This window comes from Mustelus asterias, chromosome 15, assembly GCF_964213995.1.
Source record: "Mustelus asterias chromosome 15, sMusAst1.hap1.1, whole genome shotgun sequence".
NCBI lineage: Eukaryota > Metazoa > Chordata > Chondrichthyes > Carcharhiniformes > Triakidae > Mustelus > Mustelus asterias.
The window spans coordinates 88,008,619-88,029,421 of NC_135815.1; the positions used below are offsets into that span (position 1 = coordinate 88,008,619).

Consider the following 20,803-nt stretch of genomic DNA (forward strand, 5'->3'; position numbering starts at 1 on the left):
GAATCTTTTTTGACCAGCAAGATGACAAACCACCACACCAGTGGTGTTGTAGAACAGAAAATGTTCCTTTTCAGGATAAAAGCAAATTACTGCGGATGCTGGAATCTGAAACCAAAAGAGAAAATGCTGGAAAATCTCAGCAGGTCTGGCAGCATCTGTAAGGAGAGAAAAGAGCTGACGTTTCGAGTCCAGACGACCCCTTTGGGGTCACCTGGACTCAAAACATCATCTCTTTTCTCTCCTTACAGATGCTGCCAGACCTGCTGAGATTTTCCAGCATTTTCTCTTTTGGTTCCTTTTCAGGAACCTGGTGTCAGCAAACATCCCCACTTCAGGTATGGAGCAACCAAATGCAAAATAAAACTACCATCACACTGCCCTTCAACCCTCAATCCAGGCGATATCCTGCCATAGCTTCCCTAACACCAATCATCTTGAGGCTGTTGATCCATGCTGAATCATGTTTACATCTCAAACCTAAGAACTGGATTGAGGCTGCACAGTTTATCACATCAGGCCCTTACAGCCAACAGAAGGGACTATCATCCCATCAGTTTGGGTTGGAATGAAATTCTATTTCTAGACGTGAAAGGCCAGTACCTGACCCACTGTGAAATCCATTTCTGTTGAAAGGTTTTAAATTTCCCCCCCTCGTAGTGACAATGAACCTCACTATCGCTGCTTTCTTAAATATGATAACTTCCACTTCCTTCCGCCAGCATTAAAGACCCAGTCGTGACTTACACATCTTGGGACACTAAGGGGCAATTTAGCATGGCCAATCCACCTAACCTGCACATCTTTGGAGTGTGGGAGGAAACCGGAGCACCCGGAGGAAACCCACGCAGACACGGAGAGAACGTGCAAACTCCACACAGATAGTCAGTCGAGGCCGGAATTGAACCCGGATCCCTGGCGCTGTGAGGCAGCAGTGCCACCGTGCCGTCCTGATTAAAAAGGTGAAAAAAAAAGTGGCAAAATAGAACAAGCAACTCAGACAGGGAAGCTCTTGAATGTCCAGAGACCGGTGAAGAGTGATGTTGTATTTATTAAAGTTTTTTTTATTAGTATCACAAGTAGGCTCACATTAACACTGCAATGAAGTTACTGTGAAAATCCCCTCGTCACCACACCCGGGAGTCTGTTCGGGTAAACTGAGGGAGAATTTAGCGCGGCCAATGCACCCAATTAGTATGTCTTTCGGACTGTGGGAGGAAACTGGAGCACCCGGAGGAAACCCACGCAGACACGGGGAGAACATGCAGACTCCGCAGACAGTGACCCAAGCCGGGAATCGAACCTGAGTCCTTGGCGCTGTGAGGCAGCAGTGCTAACCGCTGTGCCGCCTCACAGCAGCAGGAGCTTGGGAAACAGCGCGTGGAGCGGAAGGAACAAAAAGAGGGCAAGAGGAATGACACAGTCTCTCGACTCGATGTTGGCTTTCTCTGAACGTCATCTGCAAGAGTGTAAAGATTGAAGAAGAACCCTACCCAACGTCCAACAAGAAGCAAGGTTGATCCTCGGGTAAATTGAGTAGCTCGACTGCTCTTTCTGACATCTGAGACTGAATTTCGATCATTCGAGAACTGCGAAGGGAAAAGACCACATTTTACTCACGTAGCTGGCTCGTTCCCACCTGTTGATGACTGAGTTATTTGGCACCCTCTTCCCCCATTTATTATTCGAATGACAAAACAGCATTTATTGTGTCTCTATTTGCCAAGAAAATTAATTGAGAGACTGAAGTCACATGGCAAGGCAATAGGCTTGTTCCCCTGACGGGCACGAGTAAACCAGTTCTTATTTTTCAATAAATCTGACAATCTTCATGCACCAGCCTATGACATGACCAGGCATGAGCTCCAAATAATAAAAATAAAAAGTGCTGGAAATACTCAGCAGATCAGGCAGCATCTGGGCGAGAAACAAGAAATAACATTTAAGGTTGAGATTTAAATGAAAGGTCATCTCGACCTGAAACTTTAACTTTTATTTGTCTCCACAGATCCTGCCTGACCTGCCGGACATGTCCAGAACTTATGGCTTTTATTTCAGAGTTCCATTATCCGCACAATACCATAACCACAAAGTTACCAAATGTAAGGACACAGCAATTTCACATCACTCTTGTCCATTGAACAAAGTAGAAAAGCTTCCCATCCTTTCAACATTTTGTAATTACTCCCCCAAACCTCCATCATGAAAGTATCGACTCCGACATGCAGTAGCGACTCTCCATTTTGACTCGAGGGTAACATCGAGGGGCGGCAAAGTGTCTGGCCTGGGGAAGCAGGGACATTGCAGCCAAACCTAATTGGCTCTGAAACCTTGATCACACATCCATGTCTCCCAGCTGGCTGATGGGGCACAGAGACCCCCCCCAGCATATTGCCACAATCTGCTAACTCAATGCAGACTCAGAGTGAAACCGTCGGAGTGGCTGAACCTGAACGGCTCAGTATGATGCTCATTTAATCACAATCTGGCAAAACATAGAAAATTTGCTGACGGACTTATTCCAAGTGGAATAAATTGTTTTCTGAAATCACATTGCCCTTTAAACTTATTACCAAAGACTATGTAATAGCACATTTAAAGAATAAAGAAAAGTACAGCACAGGAACAGGCCCTTCGGCCCTCCAAGCCCATGCCGATCATGCTGGCCTAACTATATTTTAAAAAAACTGCCCTTACTCAGACCGTGTCCCTTCATTCCCTCCCTATTCATGTACCCATCCAAATGCCTCTTAACTATTGCTAAGGTGCCTGCTTCCACCACCACCTCCAGGCACTCACCACCCTCTGCGTGAAAAACTCCCCCCCGCACATCTATCTTAAACTTCCCCCTCTCATCTTGAGCCTGTGCCCCCTTGTAATTGACACCTCCACCCTGTCCATGCCTCTGAATTTTGTAGACCTCTATCAGGTCTCCCCTCTGCCTCCGTCTTTCCAGTGAAAACAATCCTGGTTTATTCAACCTCTCCTCACACCTTCGAGACCAGGCAACATCCTGGTGAAACTTCTTTGCACTCTCTGCAAAGCTTCCATGTCCTTCTGGTAGTGTGGTGGCCAGAATTGCACGCAATACTCCAAATGCAGCCTAACCAAGGTTTTATATACCTGCAACATGATTTCCCAACTCTTGTATTCAATGCTCCGGCCGATGAAGGCATGCATGCTATATGCCATAGAAACCCTGCAGTGCGGAAGGAGGCCATTTGGCCCATCGAGTCTGCACCAACCACAATCCCACTCAGTCCCTATCCCCGCAGCCCCATTTATTGACCCTGCTGGTCCCCTGACAGTAAGGGGCAATTTAGCATGACCAATCAACCTAACTCACACATCTTTGGACTGTGGGAGGAAACCGGAGCACCCGGAGGAAACCCACGCAGACACAAGTAGAACATGCAAACTCCACACAGACAGTGACCCAAGCCAGGAATCGAACTGGGTCTCCAGCACTGTGAGGCAGCACTGCTAACCACTGTGCCAACCGTATGCCTTCTTAATCACCTGGGCCACCTTGCGATGCCACTTTTAGGGAACTATGGACCTGCACACCCAGATCCCTCTGTATGTTAATGTTCCTAAGGGTTCTGTCATTTACAATATAATTCACACCTAAATTTGATCCTCCAAAATGCATCATCTCCCATTTGTTCAGATTAAACCCCATCTGCCATTTCTGTGCTCAAGTCCCAATCCATATCCTGTTGTATCCTCTGACAATCCCCAGCACCATCAGAAACTCCACCAATCTGCATGTCATCGGCTAGCTTACTGATCAGACCACTCAAAGTTTTCCTCCAGATCATTTAGAAATATATATTACAAACAGAGGTCCGAGCACTGATTTGTCACCACAGGACCTCCCCGAACAGAATCAAAGAATATAAACACCCGATGCCAAGGTGAGAATACTTACTTCTGCGTGTATTTCCTTGCTTCATCTTCGTTGTAAAACTGAAAGGGAAGAAATCTTTAAAGTATCTGCTGGAATTTAAACCTCATTGTAAATTATACACCATTCAAAACTCCAGTGTTTTGATTCATTCATTTGAGAGACATCTTTATAGAGATTTACAGCATGGAGACAGGCCCTTCGGCCCAACTTGTCCGTGTCGCCCTTTTTAAAAAAAAACCCCAAGCTAATCCCAATTGCCCGCATTTGTCCCATATCCCCCTATACCCATGGAACTGTCTAAACTCTTTTTAAAAGACAAAAGGCTCCAGGAAAGCTTGGGGGTTGAGGGTGAGGGGGGAGCATTTGAGGGGAGTTGATAGGTTACCCTCCCCCCCTGATAGCCCCGGGATCCCCCCCCACCCCCCGATAACCCGGCACGGTAGCACAGTGGTTAGCACTGCTGCTTCACAGCTCCACGGTCCTGGGTTCGATTCCCGGCTCAGGTCACTGTCTGTGTGGAGTTTGCACATTCTCCTCGTGTCTGCGTGGGTTTCCTCCGGGTGCTCCGGTTTCCTCCCACAATCCAAAGATGTGCGGGTTAGGTTGATTGGCCTGGTTAAAAAAAAAAAATTGCCCCTTCGAGTCCTGGGATGCGTAGGTTACAGGGATTAGCGGGTAAAATATGTGGGGGTAGGGCCTGGGTGGGATTGTGGTCGGTGCAGACTCGATGGGCCGAATGGCCTCCTTCTGCACTGTAGGGTGTCTATGAACCCCGGGATCTCCCCCCTCCGATAGCCCCAGGATCTACCCCCTCCCCCCCAATAGCCCCGGGATCCTCCCCCTCCCCCCGATAGCCCCCAAGATCCCCCCCCCCCCTCACCGATAGCCCATGGGAACCACTCCCCCCCCCACCGATAGCCCATGGGAACCATCCCCCCCCCCCCCCCCCCCCCCCCCTCACCAATAGCCCATGGGAACCACCCCCCCCCCCCCCTCACCGATAGCCCATGGGAACCACCCCCCCCCCTCACCGATAGCCCATGGGAACCACACCCCCCCCCCCCCCCTCACCGATAGCCCATGGGAACAACACCCCCCCCCCCCCTCACCGATAGCCCATGGGAACCACACCCCCCCCCCCCTCACCGATAGCCCATGGGAACCACACACCGCCCCCCCCCCCTCACCGATAGCCCATGGGAACCACACCCCCCCCCCCCCTCACCGATAGCCCATGGGAACCACACACCCCCCCCCTCACCGATAGCCCATGGGAACCACACCCCCCCCCCCCCACCGATAGCCCATGGGAACCACACCCCCCCCCCCCCACCGATAGCCCATGGGAACCACACCCCCCCCCCCCTCACCGATAGCCCATGGGAACCACACCCCCCCCCCCCTCACCGATAGCCCATGGGAACCACACCACCCCCCCCCCCCCCCCCCTCACCGATAGCCCATGGGAACCACACCACCCCCCCCCCCCCCCCTCACCGATAGCCCATGGGAACCACACCACCCCCCCCCCCCCCCCCCCCTCACCGATAGCCCATGGGAACCACACCCCCCCCCCCTCCCCCCTCACCGATAGCCCATGGGAACCACACCCCCCCCCCCCTCACCGATAGCCCATGGGAACCCTCCCCCGATGGCCCCCGGGATCCGATCCGATCCCACCCGCCACCGGCCCCCGCCCCTCTCCCGGGCTTCACCATTTCAGGCGGCGCCCGGTGCTCCGGCCTCCCGACTCGCGCCGCCATCTTTCCCCAACCCCTGAGGTCAACAACGTGAGCACAACACGCCGCGCTACGTCATCTGTGCGCGCCTAAAGCCCTAAACTGAGCGCTCCAGCCGCCATCTTGGTAAAGGGGAGGTGAGGTCAGGGCTCAACACTCCACTGGCACTCAGATGGTCCAATGTAACCAGTTTAATTCCCCAAGTTCCACTTGTCACAGTAACAGTTGCAGCTTTCCAGTGATCAGCACTCGTTTTCCTTTTAAAAAACCTGACTTTTATTGTCTTAAGGACAGTGTCTATCTCTGAAAAAACACATTATTTGTTTTAACTGGATGATGATTAACTTTATATTTATTTGTGCCACAATTAGGCTTACATTAACGCTGCAATGAAGTTACTGTAAAAATCCCCCAGTTGCCACACTCCGGTGCCTGTTTGGGTTACACTGAAAAAGAATTTAGCATAGCCAATGCACCCTAACCAGCATGGCTTTCGGACTGTGGGAGGAAACCGGAGCACAGCCACCTGAGACCGGATTCAAACCCGGGTCCCTGGTGCTGTGAGACAGCACTCTGCCACCGTGCTGCCTCATTGCTTCCATTCCTGTATGCAAATAGTTTTCCTTCATAGATTTGATTTCATTTCATTTGATTTATTGTCACATGTATTAGTATACAGTGAAAAGTATTGATTCTAACGTGCTATACAGACAAAGAGAAGGAAAGGAGAGGGTGCAGAATAAAAGTTTAAAGTTTATTTATGAGTCACAAGTAAGTTTACATTAACACTGCAATGAAGTTACTGTGAAAATCCCCTAGTCGCCACACTACGGCACCCGTTCAGATACACTTAGGGAGAATATAGCACGGCCCAATGCACCTAACCAGCACATCTTTCGGACTGTGGGAGGAAACCGGAGCACCTGGAGGAAACCCACGCAGACACGGGGAGAATGTGCAGACTCCACACAGACAGTGACCCAAGGCTGGAATCAAACCCGGGCCCCTGGTGCTGTGAGGCAGCAGCACTAACCACTCTGCCACCGCGCTGCCCCATTGCTACTATTCCCGTGTGCAAACAGTTTTCCTTCATAGATTTGATTTTGATTTCATTTCATTTCATTTATTATTGTCACATGTATTAGTATACAGAGAAAAGTATTGTTTCTTGCGCTATACAGACATAGAGAAGGGAAAGAGAGGGTTCAGAATGTGGTGTTATAGTCATAGCTAGGGTATAAAGAAAGATCAACTTAATATGAGGAATCATAGAAACATAGAATTCCTGCAGTGCAGACATGATTTAAAAAACTCAACTGGACAATGGTACTTTCGTAGAAACCCCACAATGCAGAAGGAGGCCATTCAGCCCATCGAGTCTGCACAAGCCACAATCCCACCCAGGCCCTGTCCCCGTAACTCTGCATATTTACCCTCTAATCCCTCTAACCTACACATCCCAGGACATTAAGGGTCAATTTAGCATGGTCAATCAGCCTAACCCGCACATCTTTGGAGTGTGGGAGGAAACCGGAGCATCCGGAGGAAACCCACGCAGACACGGGGAGAACATGCAAACTCCACATAGACAGCAATCCAAATTGGGAATTGAACCCGGGTCCCTGCGCTGTGAGGCAGCAGTGCTAACTACTGTGCCACCATGCCACCCTGCCGGTACTGATTCCTTTGGCTCAGGTTGCCACCTTTGGTTGGAGGTATTAGAACAAAGAACAAAGAACAATACAGCACAGGAACAGGCCCTTCGGCCCTCCAAGCCCGCGCCGCTCCCCGGTCCAGGATTGAATCCTGAATCCAGGGTCCCCGCCCAATTTTCCAGCCTATCTACATACCAATATCCTATCCACCGAGCTGTCCCTCACAGCTACGATGCTTTGTTCATCACAACCTATTAACTCACCCCCACCCCCCCATTCCAGACCATGTGATCTCCAGGGAGAGGCGAAAACCCAGAGTGAAAACCCCAGGGCCAATATGGGGAAAAAGAAAATCTGGGAAATTCCTCTCCGACCCCCTGAGGCGATCGAAACGAGTCCAGGAGATCACACTGGCCCTGATCGGAAAATGCTTCCCAACCCTAGTCATTTCCACTTCCACGAACACCATATGAATTCCCTGCCCCCGAGACAGGTTCCCAACTATCCGCAGTCTCGCTCTGTACTGGCACCAGCAAGATGATCATAGAATGAAGCCTTGAAACGAGAAACAAGGAACAATTAGCCCGCGCCGCTCCCTGGTCCAAACCAGACCACTCTTTTGTATCCCTCCATTCCCACTCCGTTCATATAGCTGTCTAGATAAGTCTTAAACGTTCCCAGTGTGTCCGCCTCCACCACCTTGCCCGGCAACACATTCCAGGCCCCCACGACCCTCTGTGTAAAATATGTCCTTCTGATATCTGTGTTAAACCTCCCCCCCTTCACCTTGAACCTATGACCCCTCGTGAACGTCACCACCGACCCGGGGAAAAGCTTCCCACCGTTCACCCTATCTATGCCTTTCATAATTTTATACACCTCTATTAAGCCTCCCCTCATCCTCCGTCTTTCCAAGGAGAACAACCCCAGTTTCCCCAATCTCTCCTCATAACCAAGCCCCTCCATACCAGGCAACATCCTGGTAAACCTCCTCTGTACTCTCTCCAAAGCCTCCACGTCCTTCTGGTAGTGTGGCGACCAGAACTGGACGCAGTATTCCAAATGCGGCCGAACCAACGTTCTATACATCTGCAACATCAGACCCCAACTCTTATACTCTATGCCCCGTCCTATAAAGGCAAGCATGCCATATGCCTTCTTTACCACCTTCTCCACCTGTGACGTCACCTTCAAAGATCTGTGGACTTGCACACCCAGGTCCCTCTGCGTCTCTACACCCTTTATGGTTCTTCCATTTATCGTGTAGCTCCTCCCTACATTATTCCCACCAAAATGCATCACTTCGCATTTATCAGGATTGAACTCCATCTGCCATTTCCTTGCCCAAATTTCCAGCCTATCTATATCCTTCTGTAGCCTCTGACAATGTTCCTCACTATCTGCAAGTCCTGCCAGTTTTGTGTCGTCCGCAAACTTACTGATCACCCCAGTTACTCCTTCTTCCAGATCATTTATATAAATCACAAACAGCAGAGGTCCCAATACAGAGCCCTGCGGTACACCACTAGTCACAGGCCTCCAGCCGGAAAAAGACCCTTCCACTACCACCCTCTGTCTTCTATGACCAAGCCAGTTCTCCACCCATCTAGCCACCTCCCCCTTTATCCCATGGGATCCAACCTTTTTCACTAGCCTACCATGAGGGACTTTGTCAAACGCTTTACTAAAGTCTATATAGACAACATCCACGGCCCTTCCTTCGTCAACCATCTTGGTCACTTCTTCAAAAAACACCACCAGGTTAGTGAGGCATGACCTCCCTCTCACAAAACCATGCTGACTATCGTTAATGAGTTTATTCCTTTCTAAATGCGCATACATCCTATCTCTAAGAATCTTCTCCAACAACTTCCCCACCACGGACGTCAAGCTCACCGGCCTATAATTACCCGGGTTATCCTTCCTACCCTTCTTAAATAACGGGACCACATTGGCTATCCTTCAATCCTCTGGGACCTCACCTGTGTCCAGTGACGAGACAAAGATTTGCGTCAGAGGCCCAACGATTTCACCTCTCGTCTCCCTGAGCAGCCTTGGATAGATTCCATCAGGCCCTGGGGATTTGTCAGTCTTTATATTCTCTAACAAACCTAACACTTCCTCCTTTGTAATGGAGATTTTCTCCAACGGTTCAACACTCCCCTCAGAGACACTCCCAGTCAACACATCCCTCTCCTTTGTGAATACCGACGCAAAGTATTCATTTAGGATCTCCCCTACTTCTTTGGGCTCCAAGCATAAGTCCCCACTTTTGTCCCTGAGAGGTCCGATTTTTTCCCTAACAACCCTTTTGTTCCTAACGTATGAATAAAATGCCTTGGGATTCTCCTTAATCCTGTCTGCCAAGAACATTTCGTGACCCCTTTTTGCTCTTCTAATTCCCCGTTTGAGTACTTTCCTACTTTCATTGTACTCCTCCAGAGCTCCCTCCGTTTTTAGCTGCTTGGACCTAACATACGCCTCTCTTTTCTTTTTAACCAGTCCCTCAATTTCCCTGGTTATCCATGGTTCTCTAATCCTACCCTTCCTATCCTTCTTTTTTACAGGCACATGCTTGTCCTGTAGCCCTAACAACCGTTCCTTAAAAGACTGCCACATACCAGATGTGGATTTACCCTCAAACAGCCTCTCCCAATCAAGAGCTGCCATTTTCTGCCTGATCCCAATAAAGTTAGCCTTCCCCCAATCCAACACCTTACCCTTGGGACACCACTCATCCTTTTCCATCACTATCCTAAAGCTAACAGAATTGTGGTCACTATTTGCCACATGTTCCCCAACCAAAACTTTGAAGACCTGACCGGGCTCATTCCCCAGTACCAGGTCCAGTATAGCCCCCTCTCTAGTCGGGCTGTCCACATATTGTTCCAACGAACCCTCCTGTACACATTTTACAAATTCCTCCCCATCCAGAGTCCCTGCCCTCAGCGATTTCCAGTCTATACCAGGGAAATTGAAGTCTCCCACTACAACAACCCTATATTTCCTGCACCTATCCAGTATCTCCTGACATATCCATTCTTCCACTTCCCTTGGGCTGTTGGGGGGCCTGTAGTACACCCCCAACATAGTGACTGCGCCTTTCCTGTTTCTAAGCTCCACCCAGAGTGACTCGTTACACGACTCCTCTGAATTGTCCTCCCTCTGCACCGCTGTAATATGCTCTCCAACTAATACCGCTACTCCCCCACCTCTTTTGGCCCCTCCTCTGTCTCGCCTAAAACACTTGTACCCTGGAATATTCAGCTGCCAGTCCTGTCCCTCTTTCAACCAAGTCTCTGTCACCGCAACCACATCCAAATTCCTCGTGCGCATTAAGGCCCCAAGTTCGTCTGTCTTACCTGCTATGCTCCTTGCATTGAAGTATAAGCACTCCAGATCCCCAGGCTCAGTGAGGTCGTCCTCCCCCAGAGTGCTCTTCTTCTTTGCCAGCCTTGTCCCAGCCCCAAGCTCGTCCCCAGCCACCACACTTATAGACCTAATAGTTTGATCCCCACCCCCCTGCCATACTAGTTTAAACCCCCCCGAACTGCATTAGCAAAGCTCCCAGCCAGGATATTTGTGCCCTTCCAACTTAGTTGTGACCCCTCCCTCTTGTACAGGTGCCATCCTCTCCTGAAAACCTCCCATTGATCTATGAAAATAAAGCCCTCCCTCCTGGACCAGTCCTTTAGCCAGGCATTCATTTGTACCAACTCCCTATTCTTAGCCTCACTGGCACGAGGCATTGGGAGCAGCCCAGAGATGGCCACCCTAGTGACCCTACTTTTTAACCTATTTCCCAACTCCCTGAATTGCTCTCTTAGGACCCCCCTACTCTTCCTATCTACGTCATTTCCACCAATGTGTATAATGACATCCGTTTCTTTATCTTCCCCTTTTAATATGCCTCCTATCCGCTCGGAGACATCCGTGACCCCAGCACCAGGTAGGCAGACTACCATCCTGGAGTCCGTTCGCCCCCACAGAATCGCCTGTCTGTGCCTCTAACTGATGCATCCCCCACCACTATCGCTCTCCTAACCCCTCTCTTCCCTTTCCGGGCCACAGAGCCTGACTGTGTGCCAGTGACCTGGTCACTGTGTCTTACCCCTGGAGAGGCACACTCCTCCACACTATCTAAAACAATGTACCTGTTTTGGAGTGGGACAACCACAGGTGACCCCTCTTCTAACTGTCCACTCCCCTCCCCTCTCACACCTGTCACCAAGCCCTTCCTATTTTGAGAGACCACCACTGGAGTCCTCCCTTGTACTTTACCCTTCTGCCCTTTACTCCTCCTAACTGTGACCCACGTGTCATTCTCCCGATGCCCCGGTGTAACTAGTTGCCTATAACTGCTGTCAATGTTTCTCCCATTTTCCCTGACTAGACTAAGGTCAGCGATCTGCAGCTCCAGTTCCCTGACACGGTCCCTCAAGAGCTGCAGCTCCACGCACCTGGCACATATGTGAACCTCTGGGAAGCTAGGTGTTTGCAGGAACTCCCACATCCCACATCGGAAGCACTGAACTGGCCGATCACTCATACCTGCCCTTATCCTTTATAGGGTTGGATAAAAAATAACTAGCCTTGCCTCGCCCTTTCAGCCTAAGCCCTGTGAGCCAAAGCCCTTATAGTTCACACTCTGCTTCCCACTCACTACACTGCCCGCTCCCGACACTGCCTGCTGTATAGTGCAGCCGGCTTTTTATGCTCCCGGTGAACCCCCCAGGTAACTGCCTTTTATACTAAGACTCAACCTCCCAGAATCCCCTTCAGCTGACCTCACTTCCTCAATTCAAAACCCTGAAAAAAGCCCGCGAAATATACTAGGAATACCCTTAAATGAATAATTAAATCACTTCTTAGCTTACTCTCAGCACTCCTGCTAAGACTCTCTCCCCCAGTCTCACTCCAGTTAAACAAAGAGGTTCTTGGAGGTTCCATCATGTAACCTCCAACTAATCTAATCCATCCTGTCAAACACCCTTGATTTGATTTGATTTATTATTGTCACATGCATTAGCTATAAAGACAAAGCATGCCATTCATAGAGAAGGAAACGAGAGAGTGCAGAATTTAGTGTTACAGCCATAGCTAGGGTGTAGTGAAAGATCAACTTAATGCAAGCTAGATCCATTCAAAAGTCTGATGGCAGCAGGGAAGAAGCTGTTCTTGAGTCAGCTGGTACGTGACCTCAGACTTTTGTACCTTTTTCCTGATGGAAGAAGATGGAAGAGAGAATGTTCGAGGTGCGAGGGGGTCCTTAATTATGCTGGCTGCTTTGCCGAGGCAGTGGGAAGTATAGACAGAGTCAATGGATGGGAGGCTGGTTTGTGTGATGGATTGGGTTACATTCACGACCTTTTATAGTTTCTTGTGGTCTTGGGCAGAGCAGGAGCCCCATACCAAGCTGTGATACAACCAGAAAGAATGCTTTCTAAGGTGCATCTGTAAAAGATGGTGACAGTTGTAGCTGACATGCCAAATTTCCTTAATCTTCTGAGAAAGTAGAGACGTTGGTGGGCTTTCTTAACTATAGTGTCGGCATGGGGGGATCAGGACAGGTTGTTGGTGATTTGGATACCTCAAAACTTGGAGCTCTCGACCCTTTCTACTTAGTCTCCGTTGATATAGAGAGTGACATGTTCTCCTTTACGCTTCCTGAAGTCAATGACAATCTCTTTCGTTTTGTTGACATTGAGGGAGAGATTATTGTCGCCGCACCAGTTCACCAGATTCTCTATCTCATTCCTGTACTCTGTCTCGTCATTATTTGAGATCCGACCCACTACGGTGGTGTCATCAGCAAACTTGAAAATCGAATTGGAGGGGAATTTGGCCGCACAGTCATAGGTGTATAAGGAGTATCGTAGGGGGCTGAGGACACAGCCTTGTGGGGCACCGGTGTTGAGGATGATTGTGGAGGAGGTGTTGTTGCCTATCCTTACTGATTGTAGCCTGTGAGTTAGGAAGTTCAGGATCCAGTCGCAGAGGGAGGAGCCGAGGTCCAGGCCACAGAGTTTGGAAATGAGTTTCGTGGGAATAATATTGTTGAAGGTTGAGCTGTGGTCAATAAATAGGAGTCTGACATAGGTGTCTTTGTTATCTAGGTGTTCCAGAGTTGAGTGCAGTCTCCAATATCTTTATGACTAATAATGAAAAACGTTCAATGAAAATGAAAGAACAGTTTTTATGCCCCTATGCTTTTTTTTCACCTTCGATTCGGCACCCAGGAACTGAAGCCTTAGTTCCATGATACTCCAAGGAAATTCTGAAGGTTTGGCAAAACATACCCGAGGTCAAGGCCAAGGCTGTGGGCTAGATTTGTGGTCAAGTGGCAGAATGGCTGCCAGGAACCTGTGGACACAGTAAGAAGTCTCACAACACCAGGTTAAAGTCCAACAGGTTTATTTGGTAGCAAATACCATAAGCTTTTGGAGCGCTGCTCCTTCGTCAGATGGAGGGGAAATGTGCTCTCAAACAGTGCACAGAGACATAACATCAAGTTACAGAATACTAATTAGAATTCTAATCAGTATTCTGTAACTTGATTTTGTGTCTCTGTGCACTGTTTGAGAGCACATTTCCACTCCATCTGATGAAGGAGCAGCGCTCCGAAAGCTTATGGTATTTGCTACCAAATAAACCTGTTGGACTTTAACCTGGTGTTGTGAGACTTCTTACTGTGTGATGCGCGATATAACTCACGAGGCTAGAGATGCTCGAGGAAATAAAGGCTTTTATTAACTACTACAATAGAGCTACCATATATAATACACAATCCCAGACTGAAGGGTCCCAGACAGAGCAGTGACCTTTATACCTCTCCCAGGAGGCGGAGCCCGACTGGGATGTACCATAATAACTATATTACAGGTAGAACAGCCCAGCCCTAACCCCAACAGTAACATGTAGAACAGCCCAACCCTAACCCCAACAGTAACATATATACAGACTCATAGTACTGGCCAGACCCTGGCTCAGTACTACCTGGTGGGAACCAACGATGGTTCACCACACTGTGTTCACCCCAGTCCAACGCCGGCATCTCCACATCAGGAACCTGTGACTTATGCTCAGTATACCGGAAAGGAAAATCAGTCTCCTGGCAAGCAAATCTCTTTGTCTGAGTCCATTACCTGATGAGCCTTTAATGTTTCTAAAGACGGTGGCCCAAGCTGGAATTGAACGTTTCGAGTCAGGATGACCTTTCGTAACACTAAAGCAAAATACTGCGGATGCTGGAATCTGAAACAAAACCCAGGGAATGCTGGATGCAGGTCTGACAGTATTCCTCAGGCAGTCCCTTCACAGTTTGTACCTCTGTTCTGCCATTCACACATTCTGATCACATTTAACACCTTTCTCAGCCTTCTTCATCATCATTTACATTCCCTTTGTCCCATTATGCCCCCCTCCTCCAACCCCCAGAGTATAAATCTCTTCTGATTTTCTTTGCTCTTAGCTCTGACGAAGTTTCATTTGGACTCGAAACGTTGGCTCTATTCTCTCTCCACAGATGCCATCAGACCTGCTGAGATTTTCCAGCACTTTCCGTTTTTGTTTCAGATTCCAACATCCGCAGCATTTTTGTCTTTAATCTACACATCTCAGGACACTGAGGGGCAATTTACCATGGCAAATCCACCTAACCTAGACATCTTTGGACTGCGGGAGGAAACAGGAGCACCTGGCAGGCTCAGGGAGAATGTGTAAACTCCACACAGTCACCTGAGACCGAAATTGAACCTGGGTCCCTGGCACCGTGACGCCCCTGCTAATAATGCATTCAGATCTTTCACAATGAGCCCGTGGTGCTGGATGCGCCACTGGTCAGATGCTTCTGCCACTTAGCAAGGGTTCAAATTAGTTGAGCCAAAACTACCCCTGTGCATATCTCATCATCTTGGTTTGGAAACTATTAAATGTGGTTATAGGCCTTCCTATGTGTCAGACATTACTGATCTTAGTACGGTAGAGGATCAGAAGGACCTTGGGGTCCGGGTCCATAGGACTCTAAAATCGGCCCCGCAGGTGGAGGAGGTGGTTAAGAAGGCGTATGGTGTGCTGGCCTTTATCAATCGAGGGATGAGTTTAGGACTCCGGGGATAATGATACAGCTATATAAGACCCTCGTCAGACCCCACTTGGAGTACTGTGCTCAGTTCTGGTCGCCTCATTACAGGAAGGATGTGGAAAAGTTTGAAAGGGTGCAGAGGAGATTTACAAGGATGTTGCCTGGATTGAGTGGCATGCCTTATGAGGATAGGCTGAGGGAGCTCGGTCTTTTCTCCTTGGAGAGACGTAGGATGAGAGGAGACCTAATAGAGGTATATAAGATGTTGAGAGGCATAGACTGGGTGGACTCTCAGAGGCTTTTTCCCAGGGTGGAAATGGCTGCTACGAGAGGACACAGGTTTAGGGTGCTGGGGGGTAGGTACAGGGGAAATGTTAGGGGGAAGTTTTTCACACAGAGGGTGGTGGGCGAGTGGAATCGGCTGCCGTCAGTGGTGGTGGAGGCGAACTCAATAGGGTCTTTTAAGAGACTCCTGGATGAGTACATGGGACTTAATAGGATGGAGGGTTATAGGTGGGCCTAAAAGGTAGGGATATGTTCGGCACAACTTGTGGGGCCGAAGGGCCTGTTTTGTGCTGTAGTTTTCTATGTTTCTATCAAAAAAGTGACAATAAAGAAATCAGTAGCAACAATTTCAACATTTAACACCCATGTGAACATTTGAGATCTTGGTGTCAGCCCAACTCAGTGGTAGCAACCCTCTCAACTCTAAGACAGAAGGTCAAACCCATTATATGAATGAACCCCCCAATTTAGACTCATATTTCAATGCAGTGCTGAAGGATTGCTGCACTGTTGGTGAACCACAAAAGGTCATGAATGTAGCCCAATCCATCACGCAAAACAGCCTCCCATCCATTGACACTGTCTACACTTCCCCCGCACCCCGGACATTCTTCTACCTTCTTCCGTCAGGAAAAAGATACAAAGGTCTGAGGTCACGTACCAACTGACTCAAGACTTCTTCCCTGCTGCCATCAGTCTTTTGAATGGACTTACCTTGCATTAAGTTGATCTTTCTCTACATCCTAGCTATGATTGTAACACTGCATTCTGCAATCTCTCGTTTCCTTCACTGTGAACGGTATGCTTTGTCTGTATAGCGCGCAAGAAACGATACTTTTCACTGTATGTTAATATATGCGACAATAATAAATCAAATCAAATTCCTAACATGGGAACAGGAGGAGGCCACTCAGCCCATCAAACCAGCTCCACCATTCAATATGATCATGGTTGATCGAACACTTCATTGTCATTTTCACCCACTATCCTCTTAACCCTTTAAAGTAAAGATTATTTATTAGTCACAAGTAAGGCTTACATTAACACTGCAGTGAAGTTACTGCGAAATTCCCTGAGTCACCAGGCGCCTGTTCGGATCAATGCACCTAACCAGCACATCTTTCAGACTGTGGGAACAAACTGGAGCACCTGGAGGAAACCCACGCAGACACGGGGAGAACTTGCAAACTCCACACAGACAGTGGCCCAAGCCGGGAATCAAACCAGGGTCCCTGGCGCTGTGAGGCAGCAGTGCTAACCACTGTGCCACCGTGTCGCCAGAAACCTATTAATCTCTACCTTAAACATACTCAATGACTGAGCTTCCACAACCCTCTGGGGTAGAGAATTCCAAAGATTCATAACCTTTGTATAAAGAAATTTCTCCTCATTTTTGTCCAAAGTGGCATCCCTCTTACTTTGAAATTGTGCCCCCTGGTTCCAGACTCCCCAACCAAGGGAAGCATCTTATCGACATCTATCCTGTTTTGTAGGTTTCAATGAGATCACCTCTCATTCTTCGAAACTCTGGACAACACAGGTCCAGTTTGCCCAATCTCTCTTCATACACAGTCCCACCATCCCTGGACCAAGTCTACCTGTCGTATGGTGTTGGTTACAGTTTGGTAGGTACGAAGAAGTCTTTGTAGTCATGCGTAGGTTAACTGCAAGTCTATTTTGACTCTTCGAACTATTACAAATATACAATAAAGGGTACAGGTTAGGCGTTGTCCCCATGCTTGCTAGTACACACAGCTCTGTCCAACATTAGACTGACCTTGGGTGCGGCTCAGGTGTTCTCTGACATAGCTGTGTGGGTTGTACTGTACTCAGTCCTACATTAACCCCATACGTGCCAGACAGTTATACTACAGTACCATTTTAAAAGATGAGATGTTAAAGCAAGGCCACGTCATCTGTTTAAATGGATCTAAAACATAGCTTGGATATTATTTGAGGAATAGGAGAATTCTTCCCCAGACTCCTGGCCAGCATTATTTCATGACAAAGATGACCAAAGACAACTTACCTGGTCACTTCATTCATTTACTTATGGCATCTTGCTGTGCAAAGTTAGCTGCCACATAACAGTGCTCACACACTTCAATGGTAATCCATTGGGCTTAAAGTACCTTGGGACATCCTGAGGAGATGGTCAGGTGCTACATAAGTACAAGTCTTTCTTTAATATGCACACAAGTCATGGACTCATGAGAGATCGAACAGTTTAGGTCTATCACTCTTTGGAATTTAGAAGAATGAGGGGAGATTAAATTGAGGTATACAAGATGATAAAAGGTATGGATAAAGTAGACGTGGAGCGGATACTTCCACTGGTGGGGCATTCTAGGACGAGAGGTCATAGTCTTAGGATAAGGGATAGCAAATTTAAAACAGAGTTGAGGAGAAACTACATCTCCCAAAGGGTTGTGAATCTGTGGAATTCGCTACCCCAAAGTGTGGTGGATGTTGGGACAGTGAGTAAATTTAAGAACGAATTAGACAGATTTTTAATTGGTAATGGGTTGAAGGGTTATGGAGAGAAGGCAGGAAAATGGGGATGAGGAGCATAACAGCCATGATCGAATGGCGGAGTGGACTCGATGGGCTGAATGGGCTAATTCTGCTCCTATATCTTATGAACTTATAACTCTTGAACCTTTGAAATACCAGCCCGTATCTAGTACTAATCAGAATACAAGGATTAATACCAGATTAATTTAGAAAAATGTTTGATTTGCATTGATGACATAGGCACATAGGAAAAAGAGTAGGCCATTTGGTCCCTTGAGCCAGTTCCAACATTCAATGACATCCTGGCCTGGTCTAAGACCAAACATTACCCATCCTACCTCCAAGATGTGGTCAAGTGTGAGGAGTCAAATACATGCACAGCATTAAAAAATTGGGAATTGTTGGAAATAGCAAGTCAGGCAGCATTGTTAGCGTGGAGAGAAAAAGCACAACAACTGAACAACTCCATCAGGAATTTAGTACAAATCGAGGTAAGATCATTTTTGGTTTGAAGTAAGTCACCGATTTGAAAACCGATGAAAGAAACAGTGGCTATTGGGTAATGCTGTGGGCTGAAGAGGAAGAATTTCTTCACTCAGAGGGTGGTGAGTCTTTGGAATTCTCTACCCCAGGGGGTTGAGGAGGCTCAGGCATTGAATGTGTTCAATACAGAGATTGCAAACCAGCCTCCCATCCATTGACTCTGTCTGCACTTCCCGCTGCCTCGGAAAAGCAGCCAGCATAATCATGGACCCCGGACATTCTCTCTTCCACCTTTTAGCATGGCCAATCCACCTAACCCACATCTTTGGATATGTGGCAATTATAAATCAAATCAAATCAAATATTTCTGCACGGTGGAGAGAATATGTGGGACAATGCGGGATGATGGAGTTGAGGTTGATGATCAGCAACGATTTGGTCAAATGGCAGAGCCGACATGAGAAGGGCCAAATGGCCTCCTCCTGCTCCTCTGTACCAAAGTGAATCATTAATGTCATTATATGTATTTTAAAAAGTGCTGGCAGAGATAAAGTTGCAGCTATTAGAAGTGGAAAACTTTGGAGGTGTGAAAGATTTGAAACTACCCATAAGTTAGTGTAGCTTTTGCTGTGGTTGTGCCTTTAAATTTAAAGGGAGGGAGGGGAGGAGTGAACTGTGCGTCATGACATCATGGCGCTGCTGTGACTCTCTGCGCCTGTGCCGGCCTCCTCGACCCGGGGAGGAGGACGGAAAAATGGGACCCTGCGTCATGACATCATGGCGCTGCCGCCGCTCTCTGCGCCTGCGTCAGCCTCTGTCATGACATCGTGGCGCCGCCGCGACTAGCTGCGCATGCGCCGGCCTGCCGTTCCCTTTGCCGGGGGGAGGACACTGCGTCATGACATCGTATCGCTGCGGACTGACGTCACGACGTTGCCTGGTGCGACGTCACGACGTTGCCTGGTGCGACGTCACGACGTTGCCTGGTGCGACGTCACGACGTTGCCTGGTGCGACGTCACGACGTTGCCTGGTGCGACGTCACGACGTTGCCTGGTGCGACGTCACGACGTTGCCTGGTGCGACGTCACGACGTTGCCTGGTGCGACGTCACGACGTTGCCTGGTGCGACGTCACGACGTTGCCTGGTGCGACGTCACGACGTTGCCTGGTGCGACGTCACGACGTTGCCTGGTGCGACGTCACGACGTTGCCTGGTGCGACGTCAGGCGCACGCGCAGGTCTCCCCGGTCGGAGGGGACGTCGCCAACGTCCTGACGTCACGGGACGGTGCCGCATGCGCCGTGCTCCCGTTCCCCCCCCCCTCAGGGACCGGACGGTTCGGCTCCGCTCGGCGGCCGCTTTGTTCTCGCGGGCAACGGGGGGCGAGCCGGCGGCTGGCGGAGGGCCTGTGTCACTCATTCTCACCGCCCTCGGGTGCCGCTGGGTCCGGGCTTGTCCATCCCCCCACCCCGCCCCCCATCCCCCCCCCCCTTCCCTGAGCCCCCTCCCCCTCATCCCGGCCCCCCCCCCCCTCCCACCACCACCCCACACACCCGCCTGCAGAGATCCCACCATAGGAGGCTCCGGCTCAAAGATGTCCAGCCGAGCCGTCTGCCGAGAGGCCAGTCACGCCGGGAGCTGGTACACGGCCTCAGGTAGGAGCCGGCTGGGGGGCAGTCCGCTTGGGACCGGGTGACGGGTGGGATACGGGTGGATCACTGGGGGTGTCAGGGCTGGGATATGGGTGGATCACTGGGGTGTCAGGGCTGGGATATGGGTGGATCACTGGGGCTTGACAGGGCTGGGATATGGGTGGATCACTGGGGGTGACAGTGTTGGGTACGGGTGGATTACTGGGGCTTGACAGGGTTGGGACCTGGGTGGATCATGGGGTGACAGTGTTGGGTATGGGTGGATCACTGGGGGTGACAGGGCTGGGATATGGGTGGATCACTGGGGGTGACAGGGCTGCGTATGGGTGGATCACTGGGGGGTGACAGGGCTGGGATATGGGTGGATCACTGGGGCTTGACAGGATTGGGATATGGGTGGATCACTTGGGGTGACAGGGCTGGGATATGGGTGGATCACTTGGGGTGACAGGGCTGGGATTTGGGTGGATCACTCGGGGTGAC

General features: G+C 49.4%; 2 protein-coding genes across 3 annotated transcripts in view; one reads left to right on the top strand and one right to left on the bottom strand.

Moving 5' to 3' along the window:
* The window catches only part of bud23 (BUD23 rRNA methyltransferase and ribosome maturation factor), a 33,655-nt gene extending 27,943 nt beyond the window's left edge, over positions 1-5,712 (bottom strand). Inside the window, exons 1-3 of one of the 2 annotated variants that reach the window (XM_078230287.1) lie at positions 5,623-5,712; positions 3,929-3,966; positions 1,491-1,586 (exon numbers count right to left, since the gene is read on the bottom strand). In XM_078230287.1, the coding sequence (XP_078086413.1) occupies positions 1,491-1,586; positions 3,929-3,966; positions 5,623-5,670 (182 nt within the window). In that variant the 5' untranslated portion in view covers positions 5,671-5,712. The remainder of the gene's footprint in view (positions 1-1,490; positions 1,587-3,928; positions 3,967-5,622) is intronic. The other variant, XM_078230288.1, reaches the window with a different exon arrangement.
* Positions 5,713-20,230: 14,518 nt separating this feature from the next.
* Positions 20,231-20,803, top strand: part of memo1 (mediator of cell motility 1) — a 44,462-nt gene continuing 43,889 nt past the window's right edge. The window contains exon 1 of the mRNA XM_078230293.1: positions 20,231-20,323. Coding sequence (XP_078086419.1) covers positions 20,263-20,323 — 61 coding nt within the window. The 5' untranslated portion in view covers positions 20,231-20,262. The remainder of the gene's footprint in view (positions 20,324-20,803) is intronic.